Genomic DNA, 14,803 nt, shown 5'->3' with positions numbered 1-14,803 from the left:
ACCAGATGTGACAACTCAGTAGCCAATGAACACCCCCTACATAATCCTCCTTTCTGACTCTAATAATGACCATAATTTACAAAATTTACAAAACAGCCTTCATGTTTATTTAACTAAACCTGAAATGATGATTTAATGATCTGAAAGTGTTTTCCGAGATCACAAGGCTGCTGTCCCATAGTCTCCTATCAAAGATGAGTCACGTGAGTCTCCCCCTGCGGGCTGTTAGAAGAATGCAGGTCTTTCATTTTGGCTTCACTTATCAGACCCGAGCATTCGGTCCATCTTTTATACTGCCTGTGGTTCTATTGGTCATATGACCCAGTAACCATCTGTCATTTTAATTACCACTGACACTAAAGGAAGTGGGGCTGAATATCAGCCACTTTTATCAATGACCGACGTCATTGATAAAAGTGGCCGACGTGGTCGGGTAACGAGTTAAACTTTTCTTAACTTTGAAGCGAGCGACAGAGGCGAACACTAACTGGAGATGAACTAGATATACAGAAGCAACCAACTGTGGGCTGTAAAGCTGAGAGCAGGAGTTGTCATTTTCAATTAATTAAGCTGCACATTATTTTCCCAGTTGATAATTTGGTTGAACCTTTTTGTTTGCTGTTGCTTTTGACCTTGATAAACAGGTGAATTATTCTGTTTTAGCTCCACTTGTGCTTGAATTACAAAACCAGGCATTTATTTGCTTTAAAAAACTCTCTAACACTTCTTTCTTACCACAAACACAACCGTGACCTTCCTGTCCGCAAGACAAACTTGAGGCTTGTCTTGGTTCCCTCAAATATCCTTAACAAGCAAGTTTGATAAGAAAATGAGGCATGAGAAGCCAATATTCAGGATGGGGGAAACCTGGAGTATGTCCGTGTGACAGAAATAGCAGAACTGGGACGATTTACAGTGCACACATTCAGGAGTTATCTGTAGAAAATGCAGATAAAGTAGATTTTTTGTGAGTTCCTGGTTGCACAAAGACTAAAAAGTAAACCTTACAAATTTTTTATGGACTCCTGCAGTGTTTCATTATTAAAGTGCTGTGATGGCCTTGTACAATTCCAAACTACTTAACCACGATGTTTGTTGCCAAATTAAACCTCCAGTTTAATCACTTTTACACAGAGGCTTCTAAGCTAATCCAGGCATCTTGAATAAATAAAAATGCCGCGTACGCTAGCACACCTTTCGCAGCTGATTCTGAATCTGCCACAAATTCCCATCCGCTATGTCGCCGTGCACCAGCACAGTACAAAGAGAGAAATCGGTGCGTAAATCAGCAGCTTGGTGTAAAACACGTCGCCTCCTCCTGAGCGTGTCTGTGCAAACGGGAGGTTAAAGTTGGCTGATGAACCCTCAAGCACGGCCCTTTCGCCGCGGAGCTCCACTCGCTCTTATCTGCTCCTGCAGGCGCTCCGGGCTGCCCCTGACCTGCTGAGCGTAACAGCCTTGACCCATCCTTGGCTACGATCCTCTTTGAGTAAATACTGACAACGAAAATAAAAACGCATCCAGCTGGTGTCTCTCAGTCAGGCAGGCAGCGGGTCACTGTCAATCATCCTCTCATGTGTCAGCGCTGCGTTTTGATTAATGATTAATGATTTTTCCATGAGATATCCGTCATTAACTCAAAGCAGCTCCTCCACATGAGCCCAGATATCTTTATAGACTTTGCTTTCATGTATGCAAGCAGGCCAGTGTCTTTAACAATGCCTCATATTAGCAGTAACAGCCGTTCACATGCGGCCAACATGGCTGACCTCCAGTTGACATGCGATGCCATCTGGGCGCTCGTGGACGAAGAGGCCGTGAGGATTAGTATTCAGCTCTGGTGCCATCTTGTACCGGTCTGAATATTAACTCACTTTTTTTTTGCACCTCATTTCCCTTATTGCTTTTTAAAAATTCATGATTTTATAACCACACAGCCTGAAAGCAAATGGTCAAATAATGTACTATAATTTTTCTATTACGCAGGCCGGAGCGAACGCACGGTTGAGATAATGTCATCGAACGTGCTGTTAATATTATGCACAAACATGTTCTCTTATCGCATCCGGCTAAATTAACTGTAGAGCCTCACTTGTAATGGAAACGCTGGGATAACAGCGTGGCTCATCCGTGTCAGGAGATGTAAAAAAGCATATAAATGTCAGCCTCTACTGTACATACAACCATGCGGCCAAATGAAGCCTCGTGTAAATGTGTTAATGTAAAGAGAAGGGAGGCAGTGAAGAGTAAAGAATACACAATTGGGGGAGGCGGCAGCGAGTTTACTCACTGAAGCTAGGAGCTGGAATTAGAAACCACCTCACAGGAATGTTAATGTTTTACCTTCAAAGATGGGACAAAGATGCTGTTCCAAACTCAGTGGCTGCCTCGCTCCTTTTGGCTTCTGCTCTACTTTAAATTAAATGAAAATGGGTCAAAATAGTCTTTCAAATCTGCAGAAATCTACGAAAAAAAAGCAGTGAAAGCCAGAACGTAGGAACTAAATTTGAACTTTGTTGTCTGTAGACTAACTCGCGATCGCTCTTTCTGCCACGACTCGACAGACGCTTCTTTTCCTTCAGGATCGGTGACCTGGAGCGAAGTCTGCCTTATGACAAATGAACAAAACCAGAGGTTCAGCTCTGCTTCTTAGCAAAAAATCTCTTACTGCTGCTGCTTTCACTCATTCTTTAGGAAAATGGCAGGGAACTCCTGCAGTAGCAGCTCCATACCTGCTGACATCAGTGGTTCCAGCTTTCCGGTGTTTTTCTTTTTTTGCTGCAGCCAGGTATTTAGCAGCAGTAGCAGCACGAGTCTTTTATTGGTGGACGTGCATGATACTATATTTGGTATCAAGATGAAAAAGGGCTAACCTCAGCAGGGCCTCGGCCACCACTGACAAAGTGTGGCCAGCCGTTTATCCCCCCTACACGCAGCCGATGATGACGCCCGTTAGGGAGCCGTTCACATGCTCATAAAGCTGACTTTACATCCTGTTACTGCTTCCCCAGCAGAAGCGATTATGTACAGATATGATTCAGTAACAGTAACAAAGAAGAACTGAAGCATGTAACTATGGTTTATTTCAAGCTTATACACCACTGGTCCAATAAAAAGGTCACACATTGATATTTCATTGGCAACCGTTAGCTCTGGCACACGTTCACTGTGGCATCATTGCAGTAAGCTGTCACATTTATTTCTGGGCTGCTGTCTTTTTTTGTTACTGATGGGAGAGTCAGACCGCTGCGTAAAGCCTTCCCCAGCACATCCCAAAGATTCTCAGTGGGGTTCAGGTTTGGACTCTGTGGGGTCCGATCCATGTGTGAAAATGATGTATCGTTTTCCCTAAACCACTCTTTTTTACAATCTGAAGCTGACGAATCATCTTGGATAAGCCCATGCCATCAGGGAAGACAAACCTGGTCATTCAGTGCAGGATACCTCACATATCACTGAGTCAGACCCCTAATCCAATGGTGGGCTCCCACCCACAATGCCCTGCCCCCCAAGTAGTGATTTTTTTTTTTTTTTGGCCAGACACTGTGCACTTTACATGACTTCAAAGCCACATTATAAGTCAGAGAGTATTTGGCAAATATGGAATTTTTGCACATTAAAGAAAATAAAACAGCTAAATAAAGACATCCAGATGAATCAAACTGTAGCCAACCTAACTAGCTTAGCAGCTCTCTGTAGCTCCAATTATGTCTTTTGAAAAGTGAATCGATGCTTAAATCACATAGTTAAATCTATTAAAGTCTATATTTTATTATATTGGCTTACATGTTAATGTGATGAGTGTTAATAGTATTCAGACAAATGGAACCAATTCCCCATAAGCGGCAGTTGTAAAATAAGGCTTATTCTCTTGAAAATTAAAAAGAACAAGACAGTTGAAAGAGCAGGTTAAAGATGAAGTGTCCATTTCTGCAGTTTTAGGTAGTCTGAAGGATCTGCTGTTTGGAGGTAAAGTTATGAAGGTGAAAAGGAGTAAAGTTAAAGCACTGCATCCGTTTTCCTCCCCACGCTGCTTCTGTTTTTGCTGCACTGCCGCTGTAGGTGGGTAAACTTCACGAGATGCCCGCGTCTCCATCAGCTGAACTGGGGTGATGTTGCTCCGGGCAGACGAATGCTTTTAGATTCAGAGTGTCAGGCATCGGGATCTGCCAAAATAATGTGAAGCGATGCAACATATTTGATCTCTTCATGACTAGATTTACTCTTTTGCTTCACTGTTTTGGTTTTCTTGTGGTAACGGCTGCTGCTTAGCATTCCTCGGTTTGACGGAGAAGCTGCTGTGCTGCGTAGAGGAGGCGGTACGCTTTTAAAAATCCCCTCCGGAGCCTGGGCGGTGCGTCTGTCTCTGCTCGTCCTTTTGTTCCCGAGAGCGCCTCAGATGTACCTGTGTCCCCCCTGGGGCTCCAGGCAGCATCTTGTCACCACAAACAGTTTTCTTTTATTGCTGAACTTAAGCTGTTGTCGAGTTGGATTCTTCCCCCTTTGTACGCCCTGTTCCAACAAGGTTACAGACAATGCCAGCACTCACACGTTTTATCCAACCAGCCTTTTATTGGCCTAAACTGATTTTTCTTTGATCTGTTCTTTCAAAGAGGAATTACTGCCCACCCGATTCAGGGCCTTAAAGGATTATTGTGGTTTATCACAACTTCGCTCTTATTTTTTGGTGAAAAACTGTGTTATACCAATCAACGCAAACCCAGTTTCAAGGAGGAGAAGGGGGGGGGGTTACAGGTTTGTGTAGTGGAGCACAGTGTATTCATTCAGTTCAAAAAGATCAGAAACTCTTTAGGAAAGTACGGTGGCCCTGAGAGGTCAAATGCAGTGCAGTCTAAGAAAATACCAGCAAATACAAAAATGCTGTAAAAGCACAGAAAACACAGGTTAAGGGCAAACATGTATCTACGGTATTATATGAGTCGTACAATTAAAACACGTTGCTTTACTTTTTCACACAGCAAAACGAGCAATCCTTCAGTCGTTTTGCTGTATGTCACTCCTGCAGCTGTTCCAGCACGTTATTTACGTTTTGTGAGCTTTTGTGGTGTTTTTCTATTTGCTGGTGTTTTCTTCCGTTGCACTGCATTTGACCTCCCAGGGCAACCGTGGTTAGGTGTTTAAAGAAGTCATAAATTAACAGAGAAAGCAGATTTATCTCAAGCTTCTTCTTGCTGCCAGATTATGCACCCCCTGGTGGCATCTTTTATATACAGTCTGTGGCCAAACGTTGAGATAATTCTAGAAAACACCAGAAGTCCTTTAAGTTTGCTGCTACTCAAGTACGCACCGAGTACACATCCATCAGGTAAACAGAAGTCGGGACAACGTTCTTGGCACATGCATCAAATCTCTCTTTACACACCCAGTGCGGTAAACCATCTCCATCGTTAATCTTCCTGAACGTAACTTGTTTGTCTTTCGGCCGGCCGAACATTTGGATGGACAGACCGTTTCGGGCCGTGTGTGGCTCATAGAGGTGTAATGGGAGGGAAAATCTGTAGCCCACTCATGTGCAGAGCCGTTCATTAGCAGTGGCAGCAGAGGGGGCCGGGGGACGGCCAGCCGCTGGTTGTTTTTCCACTTGGTTTATTTATTTGGCACACAGAGGAGCTGCAGAGGCTGCTGCTGCTGCTGAAGGCGAGGTGTTTAAACTGAGAGCAGGTCAGAAACATAAATGTTTTCTCAGGAACACCCCAGAGCCCCGGCTAATACAGAGCTGCGGTCAGAGGAAAACTCGCTTCTCCTACACCTTATCTTTTCTCCTACGTCACAGTCCTTTCCTCGTCTCCTCTGCTTGTCTCCTTTTCTTTTTCCACTGTTCGCTTCTTCATGGTTTTGTTTTTATACTCTCTTCATTACGTTTCCTTTCATCCCTTTTTTCTTCTTCCAGTCGTTCCTATCCTTATCCATCCCTTCGTTATCTCCCCCATGATTTCTTCTCCACTTTCCTTATCTTCCCTTCGTATCTTCTTCATTTTTCATTTCCTCATTCCCACTCATTTCTTCCTCTGCTTCCTCCTTCCATTCCCATTCTTCTCTCTGCTTTCCTTTTCCTCCATCTTTTCTCAATCTGTTTTAACCTGTTATTCCATCTGCCTCATTCCCATGTCCTTCCTTTCCTTCCTTTCCCTTCTTGTCCTTATTCTCCCTCATGCCTTGCTCCCTTATCTCTTCTTTTTGTTTCCTTCCTTATCTCCTTTCCATCCTTTTCTTTTAGATTTCTCTCCCTCATTCCTCATTTGATCTTGCCCTTCTTTTGTTTCCTCTATTTTGTACTTCTTATCTTTCCTTTTTTCTTGTCCCCACTTCCTCTTTCCTTGCCTTTTACATCTCTTTCTTCCTCATCTTCTTTCCTCATCCCTGGTTACCTCTCCTTTTCTCCTCTCAATGTTTCCTACTCTTATGTCTCCCCTTGCTGTTTATTCTCCTCTCCTTTTTTAGCTTCTCTGCTCATCCTGTCTTCTTCCTCCCTGTCCTTCTTGTCTGATGCATTTGTTTCCTTGTGTCATAATTTCACTCTTCCTTTCCCTGTCACCCCTCGTCATTTGTTGTCTTCTTGTTTTCTCTCCTCGTCTCCTTTTCATCCTCCTTCCACTCCCGTTTCCTCGCTGCCTGTCCCTGTTGTCTCATGTCCTTGTCCTCTTTCCTCTCCTCCTCCTCTTCCTCCTGTCACTGCGTCACACACAGAAGAGGAAGAAGAGCTGAATAAGGGCAGATTTTCTGTCCCTCGTCTCTGACAGCAGCAGCTCTGTGATCATTTCTGCCCGTCTGCAGCCCAGCGACAGCTTCGCACTCTTCTTTCTAGTCTACCCACAAGCACGAGGGCTGTCACGCCGATGCACCAAAAACCTGACGTCCCCGGCGGCCAATCACATCGAAGTGGAAAGTAGTGGTAGCGCAGGAGGGGGACAGGGAGGGGGAAGGGGCGGGGGAGGAGATCATAAATCATGGATGATTTAACAGAAACTTGAAATACATTTGTCTGTTTGTAAAATTTGATTTTTGTCTTTTTTTCTTTTTTCCCTTCCCTTTCACCGCTTCTCGTTTCCATTCTAATTTTTTCTTCCTTTGCTCCCGAATCTTCCCTCTCTGCTTGCTTTTTTGGGGCAGTGCTGAGCTTTTGTCACCGCTACAGCAGAAACGCCGCTCATTGATCTGGGCGATCATCATCACCATCACCACATCACCATCAGTTTCGCTGACGTTTTCCCCTCGCTGCTTTTTCGCACATCATTTTGGTCAGTGAGCCAGTCTCCTTTCTTCCTCCTCTCTCTCCTTGCTTTGCCTTTTTTCATTCTCTGTCTGCTTCTCAGGTCTCTCAGGCCTCAGCTGGACTAATAACGTGAGGAGTGAGTACTCGGATCGTTCTGGTTTTGGACTCCTAAATCCTAGCTCAGACCTTGAAGGTGTGACATTTTGTCATTAGCGTAATTTGTCTGACTCTCTCGGCTGCCGTAGAGGTCAGTTTCACATTAAGGAGCCAAATTAAAAGGGTAAAATTTATTCTGCACATTTGGAGGTTTTTCCATCGGCTCCAGACCTGCGTCGTGAAGCAGTGTGAGGATTTCACCTCTAACATGTATGTCGCAAATCCATCTTTTACCATAACTAACAGCTAAACACAATACCTGTGTCCCAGCTTCGCACCGGCTCAGCTACCTTAAAAAATAACTTTTACGCTCAGTAAAAAAATGCTGCTTTGGGGGATTTTTGAACAAGAATATACAAACAAAGCTTAAAAAGACAGGGCAAAAAAAAAAAAGACAACTAAAACCTAAAATTTGTGATTATGCCGAAATTTATATGATAAGCAGTAACGCAGCAACAGAACCATAAAAATGTCAGAGCTTTCAGTAAGGGAGCGATAGATTTGGGTGCCTAGCCGGAGCTTGGAATGTCCACGATGAGTGACCAACAGTTAGCTACAAAGTGATGCACAACAAACAAACTTTTACTACTTTTTTAAACTTTTACTATTTAACTAGTCATGCACACTGCGAGTTTTATCCTCTCTAACCACGCCCCCTTTTCTAAGTCACACGCCCAGTGACTTTAGCCACTCCCACTCATTCACTCCCATTTGTAAAATAAACAATGCGAAATATTTGCAAATCCAATCAAAAAATAAAATGATGAAAATGATGATCATTACTAAAATAAACTATCTCCTTTCCGCAGGTGTGTGAAAGTATGAAACTGGGACACAGCAAATCGTGTTACCTTTACCTTTTGTCTGCAACACGTATGTTGTCAGAGTTTAACCCGTTCCCAAATCAGTGTGTTATAAAAGTTTTAATGAATGTGACAAGTTGAGTTTGGATTAAAGCGCAGAAATGCAGTGAGCTGAGACGAAAGGTTTCATGTAAACCGAATCTAAAGTGACAAGATAAATAATCCTGCACGCACCCGGTGCTCGACGCGGTGTGTGACATCTTGCTGGAGGGAAATCTGACACTGAGTGTGTATTTATACCACCGGCACACAGTAAATTACAAGCAGACGTTTTAGTATATAGTTAATACATTTATGGAATGTATTAGCAGTGTCAGAAATAGCATTAAAAGCTAGCACGCAGTTAAAGTATAACCTAAACCACTTCAGATATATTGTATGTATATTAACAATCATTTAGTTTAAGTTTGGGAGAGAACATGTAAAAAAGAAAAAAAGTGTCATCTATGTTTTATATAATCAAGCTTTTTTTGTATTTTTATACTTGAAGAAGAGGATTCATACGCACGTTTAACACATTTATTCTGTAAATTTTTATTTTTCTGCGTTAAAGATTTCTTTATTTTTTCTGCTAACCATGAAACAAACCATTAACACATTTTATCGTAGAGACCAGGAGAGGCGCCAGATGCTCGCGGCGGGCAGGAACATGTATAGAAAGCACATGAAACAATCACCTCTCTGATAGGATGGCCTCATTTTGTAGCTGTTTTCCTCTACTATAACCAATAGTGTGCGTACACTACACAGATGATACAATTCAAACTGTTTATCGATGGTTTCTTGATGAATGTGTGATTGTTCAAACCATTTGTGGGTGTTCAAATCATGTATATAAACCCAGATAATATATAACAAAATGGATTTTATGTGAAACTTTTATAGAAGGAATTAAAAAAAAGGGAAAAAACTCTCCAAAATGGCATGCATACTGTATACATTCCTGGAAATCTGCACGCTGGGTCAACAGAGGTCTCATTTTCTTGTCAAAAATTCTGTGTATACTTGTGAGTGTATGATAGAGTAAAACAAAAATTGTACAGTTACATAGATTTTTGTATTATGTTCCAAATGGCAAAGTAAAGCCCCCAGAGAAAAAAAAAGAAAACAAAAAACACGACTATTATACCTTCAGAGAAATGAACGATATTGTATATCAACTAAATGATGAGTGGTGCTTGCTGTGTGGGGTAAGTGTTGTTTGTGAATCGTGAAGAAGAATGATAAACTACTACAAAGTCAGTATAACTAAAGACCAACTAAACAGTGCAAAAACACCGCGCAACTTTCTGTATGGAAGCTAAAAGTTGCTGCTTCGTGTGAGAAAAACCAACCGAATGAAAAAGGTTGCTGCTTTTGTACATCCTGTTGTGTTTTTGTGACAATAAAGGTGACCCTCTTATAAACGACGAGTGTCGGCGCTTCATTTATTTGACTCGGGCAGCTCATCCTTAATGAATGATAAATGTATTACCGTGTAACGATGAGAGGAATTGCTTTAATCTTGTTGATTCTGGAGCCTTCCCTCTGGACAAATAAAGGTTTCAGATTAGTTTAAACACTAACCAAATATGCGCTCGGTTAAACCTGAGCTGCGGTGCGATGAGGTCGGGGCAACTTTCATTTAGATTAGATGAAAGTTTAATGAATTCTGAAGGGAAGTCGAGCGTAAGGAAGAAGATTAACAAAGAGAAGGTGTAAGCCTCTGAACATGCTGGCATTTATGTAGCTAGAGTCATCTGAAGGTGCTTTACTAGTTCGTACATAGTACAAAAGAATTAGAAAAACCATGAAAAGCTTATTTATTTCACAATTCAATTAAAAAAAGGCAAACTTTCACATTTACTCATACATTGTGTAAAGCCCCTTTTTTGCTTTAATTTGAATGATGGTGGTTTATAGGTCAGGAAAATCTGAAATCCAGGCATCAAGTTATTAGAATCTATCAAAAAAGGATATGTAATGCAGAAATGTCCAACTTATGAAAAGCATGTCTGCATTTTAGGGTTGGCTGCTGCTAATCTTCCAGGTCCAGTCTGACAACAGTCAGCAAACCATTTTCTAGTTATTCGACAATATGTGGAGGCGCCAAGTCCTGCCAGACAAGTTATCAGCAAACGGAAGCACAAAGTGCTCTAAAATATCTTCCTAGACACGGTGTTGACTTTGGACTTGATAAAAGTGGATCAACCAGTGGACCAACCCACACCAGCAGATGACAGATGGCCCAAAACCTCACAGATTGTGGAACATTTACACTGGACTTCAGGCACCTTGGATTCAGTCTGTCTCCAGTCTTCCTCCAGACTTTAGAACTAAAAATAAAATGAAAACTTTACCTTCATCTGAAGAGCACTTGTGCTATTATTCAGAAGTGGTTTGATATCAGTAAGGGGACAGTGTGGTGGCTCCTGATGCTCTAACACAAGCCTCAGTCTGCTGCTTGTGAAGATCTTGACTCAACTTTTCCTTAGAGTCCTTCCACTTTTCCCTTTGGTAATCCCCAAATTTCCATTAATAAGCTTTAGTACTGTCTTAAAGCACTGTGTGGCAGGCAAGATATGGACTCAAAATGCACGACTCAGGAGACAGAATGTGAAAAAAGGCAGCTCTAATGCTGAAGACTTTCCAAAATACAGAAATAGGGCAGGGCTGGAGCCAGGAATATAAAACTAAGAGTCTAGGGAAGGCAACAGAACAAAGGAGCACACAGCGTTGAGGAAGGATGTGACAAAGGACAAGAGGAGATTCGGAGAATAAATACACACCGGGTAAAGAGGGGAGTGGAAACAGTAGGCAGCACAGCTGGAACAAATCAGATAACAAGACGGGGAAGTCAAACTAGATAGAAATCACAAGAGACCATCAAAATAAAACTGGAAATAACCAAGACCAAGACACAGACTCAAACATCTGAGACTGACAGAGACATAACACAGACACGGAGACAAGACTAGGCGAACAGAACAGGATCACAAAAGGGAACTACCTAACCATATTTAGCTTAGAGCAAACAAGGCACTACAGACACAGAACCCAACTCGAACATAACTTAAGAGGACTACAAGGCAACATACAGAGACCCCTGGAAGATATAATAAATCAAGGGAAACAGAAACATTAACACTGATGTAACAAAACGAGAGAAACTTAGACACAAAAGGTCTTCAAAACAAAAGGCATCACAAATCCACGGAGAAATTCAAGACCCAGGGGCCAAGACAAATACAGCAAGCCTTTTCAGCAGTGCCCTTCTGTGGCTTATTCACGTCATCTGGACAACAGTCAAGTCTGCAGACTTCCCCATGATGAAAAAAAGTTATTTTTTGTACTTTATTATCTATTATCAACGTTGCTTTTGCCCTACATATTACACCACTTATAAAGACTGAAATTACAGTCACACCTACTCTGGTAAGAAACTCAACTGAAAACAAACAAACATTCAAAATGAAACAGAAATAAAATCTAATCAAAAATGCAAAACTTGTCAACAATTTGCACAGTTACAGTGTTGTCCAGGTCCTTTTTGCTGCCAGAACCGCCCGGACCTGTCGAGTCATGGACTCCATCAGACCCCTGAAGGTGCGCTGCGGTATCTGCACCAACATGTTAGCAACAGATCCTTTAAGTCCCGTAAGTTGAAAGGTGGGGCCTCCATGTTGGACTTGTTTATCTAGTTCCGACTCTACCTCACTTGTGGACTCAGCTTCTATTTTTACTGATCCCCCCTTTTGATTTACTGCCATTTATTTCCTACAACTACTAATGGTTAACACAAAGAGTCCTTTTTCAGGGTCACAGTGAAAATAAAAAAAGGAAACAGCTGTATAAAGTGTTGGCTAAATCATAGACTGCTTTTACTTGGTAGTTTTCTGATCTGGATTTGAAAGGCCAACGTTTCATATCGTTTATACATCCGGATCCTTTCATACACATTCGTTTGTTCAGGCTTTCACTGTGAAGAAAAAACTGAAAAAGATGGCAAAAGATCAGAAATAACAAGATGAGTTTATATGCAAATTATACAAAAACATTTTTTCTCCAGAGGTCACACTGAACTTTCACACCTTGCATCGATGACACAGTCATGTATAAATATATAATTATATTTTCACATTTTTAGTTTTAGTTTTTTGCATGCTGTGACTTAGAGTCAGCCTTTATCTTAACTTTGGCACTGTTTCCTTCAGCATACCGAACAGGCTACATTTCAAAGTCAAGCACTTGTCAGGCGTTCCCTATCATCTGCAATTTATTCATATAGAACAGGCACATAGTTTCATACCAGTAGCCCTTCCCTCTTACTCCGATCCTTGACTTCCTGATTCCTGCTCTGAATTAACCCCAGCCTATGATTCTCTTTTACCCACTTCTGTGAAAGTGCTGTCTGTTTCAAGAAGAAAGAACCAAAAGCATCGTTGAGGCATCGAAAGACAGATAACAGTGAGTATGGATGAGCCTCGAAATTAATCTAAGTCATCATGACCCTAAATATAACCTGTGAGAATATGTCTTTTAGTTTTAAATGGTTCTCCTAAGGCTGGGTAACGACACTGGGATCAGGGTTTGGGTTAGAGGTCAGGGTTTTTTTTTTGTTTTTGCCCTTATTATTATTATCCATAATTAATTTATACCATGTACAAATGTTTACTACGTACGATACAATACACTAGAAGACATGCATATGCACAGAAAGTGCTGTGGGAATGTATTGTTATGTGCAGTGTTATGGTTACCACATGAATTTAATGTCAAACATTTCAATGTCAACTTCAAAGGTTGTCAAGCATTTGGGAAAAACAGAAGATGCAAAGATAACTGATTTGAAATGTGACAAGGCTGAAGGACCTGTTTTTTTCAGGAAGGTTGATTTATTTTTGTTTTATCACCCTTCATCTGACAGATTAAATTTATGTGGTTGAATAAAATCTAGTCACTTCAGAATGTATTCAACCCCCCCCCCCCCCATTTATTAGACTGTAGATTTCATAAAATGAATGAAAGAAATTGTTTGAGACAGTCATGGCTTAGTCATCCAAACTCTGGGGACCCCTGACGATTGCCCCTTTTCCACTAGCACCTATTTGGCTCGACCAAACTCTAATAGGTTTTTAGAGTTTTCCATAGAGTTTACCAGGTACTTTTTTAGTACCTGCTTTCCCAGGGTTCCAAGTTAGGTGAGTTGGGTCAAAAATGTGTCAGTAGATGGAAAGTCACAGATTGGCCAGGGAGTGACGTCACTGGCTAAGTCATGAAAGCAACCCGTTCACGAAGAATCAAACCCTAACCCATTTTTGAAATGAGAGAAATGGCCACGCACAAACCAACACGGTGGTCCGACACTGAGGAGCAGGTATACCATCACCTCCATGTCCTTCATTTTTGTGTTGTGTTTGTGCGGCAGGTAAATGACATCACAGCTCTTTCAGGCTGCCTCGCTATAACAACCCCACCCAGACTGAGGTGTGACTCGGTTGTATTGGAAAACAACCAAAACCAAGCAGAGTAAAGTCAAGCTGAACAGGTGCTAGTGGAAAAAGGCACGACATGATCATTTTCTCATTACGACAACCAGAAAAACATTTTTATTTTTTAATAAATGCCATTAGAAAAAAGTTTTCCACTATTGTTATCTGTTTTAAAAATGGAGTTTAAAAAGACGTGAATCATCTGGACAGGTTTCACGTCCTGTTATTTTTCTTTGCAGGGAGAAAAATACTAACATCGGCCACTTCAAGGACAAGAAATTGATTTATTTATCTTCTTCTAAGCGGCAGTTGACTTTTTTTAGATGAGGTGGATTATTGTGCAGCGCAAACATAAAAATGGAAATGTTTTGGGCCACATTTGGATTCACGGCTTCAACTGACCTGGATGAAAATACCAAAGCACATTTGGAGACATTTAGGAGGCTGTATGACCAACATGAAGATGGCCTTGGGCGAGATTCTAAGTGCTTTGTACAGGCAGCTGGTGGAGATGATGCAAATCTGGAGGCTTCCCGGAATGAGGTGGTCCAAGCTCCATTTGTTTGGTTAGGAGGCACTTTTAGTGGAACTTTTGGAGGTATCATTGGTGCAACATGTGCCACTTTGGGAGCGGTTTGTGCAATGATTTACTCCAAACTTTGTGGAGATGTTGATACAGTTAGTGCAACTGTTGGCTTTGTGAGCAGCGTATTTGGGGGAGTAGTCGGAGGAGCGTTTACCGGTGCAGTTAGTGGGTCGGTGAATGCGGCAGCTTTAGTAAAAGGTAGAGAAGATTATGGCTTTTTTGGCGAAGTGTTATGTTTCACTGTTGGCTGGGCAATCGGTCACGGAATCGGCCGCTGTTTTGGTCGGCAAGTAGGTGCAGCAGGTGGTGCTATAGGTGGAGGATTTGGGGCTTTGTATGCAACGAGAGCCACAGTTTGTTTAAGCAGAAGTTTAATCAAATATAATTATAAGAAAAATCCAAAAGCAGAAATGATGAGGAACGCTAGGGGAGATTTAGACAAAAGCTTCCAAACACTGGTAAAAGAGTTGAAAACAATCGAAAAGACTTGCAA

The 14,803-nt window shown here is 41.7% G+C and overlaps 1 protein-coding gene across 2 annotated transcripts in view; it reads left to right on the top strand.

Annotated features, from left to right (window-relative positions):
- Positions 1 to 9,660, top strand: part of LOC134633624 (SRC kinase signaling inhibitor 1-like) — a 147,065-nt gene extending 137,405 nt beyond the window's left edge. The window contains exons 20-21 of one of the 2 annotated variants that reach the window (XR_010573771.1): positions 7,132 to 7,259; positions 7,335 to 9,660. Coding sequence is in view for 1 of the 2 variants with exons in the window: in XM_065471571.1 (XP_065327643.1) it covers positions 7,132 to 7,137 (6 nt within the window). In the remaining variant the exon portion in view is untranslated. Of the gene's footprint in view, positions 1 to 7,131 lie in introns of both variants that reach the window. The other variant, XM_065471571.1, reaches the window with a different exon arrangement.
- Positions 9,661 to 14,803: the final 5,143 nt, after the last annotated feature.

This window comes from Pelmatolapia mariae, linkage group LG8, assembly GCF_036321145.2.
Source record: "Pelmatolapia mariae isolate MD_Pm_ZW linkage group LG8, Pm_UMD_F_2, whole genome shotgun sequence".
Taxonomy (NCBI): Eukaryota; Metazoa; Chordata; class Actinopteri; order Cichliformes; family Cichlidae; genus Pelmatolapia; species Pelmatolapia mariae.
This window is presented reverse-complemented; position numbering and strand designations above follow the sequence as displayed.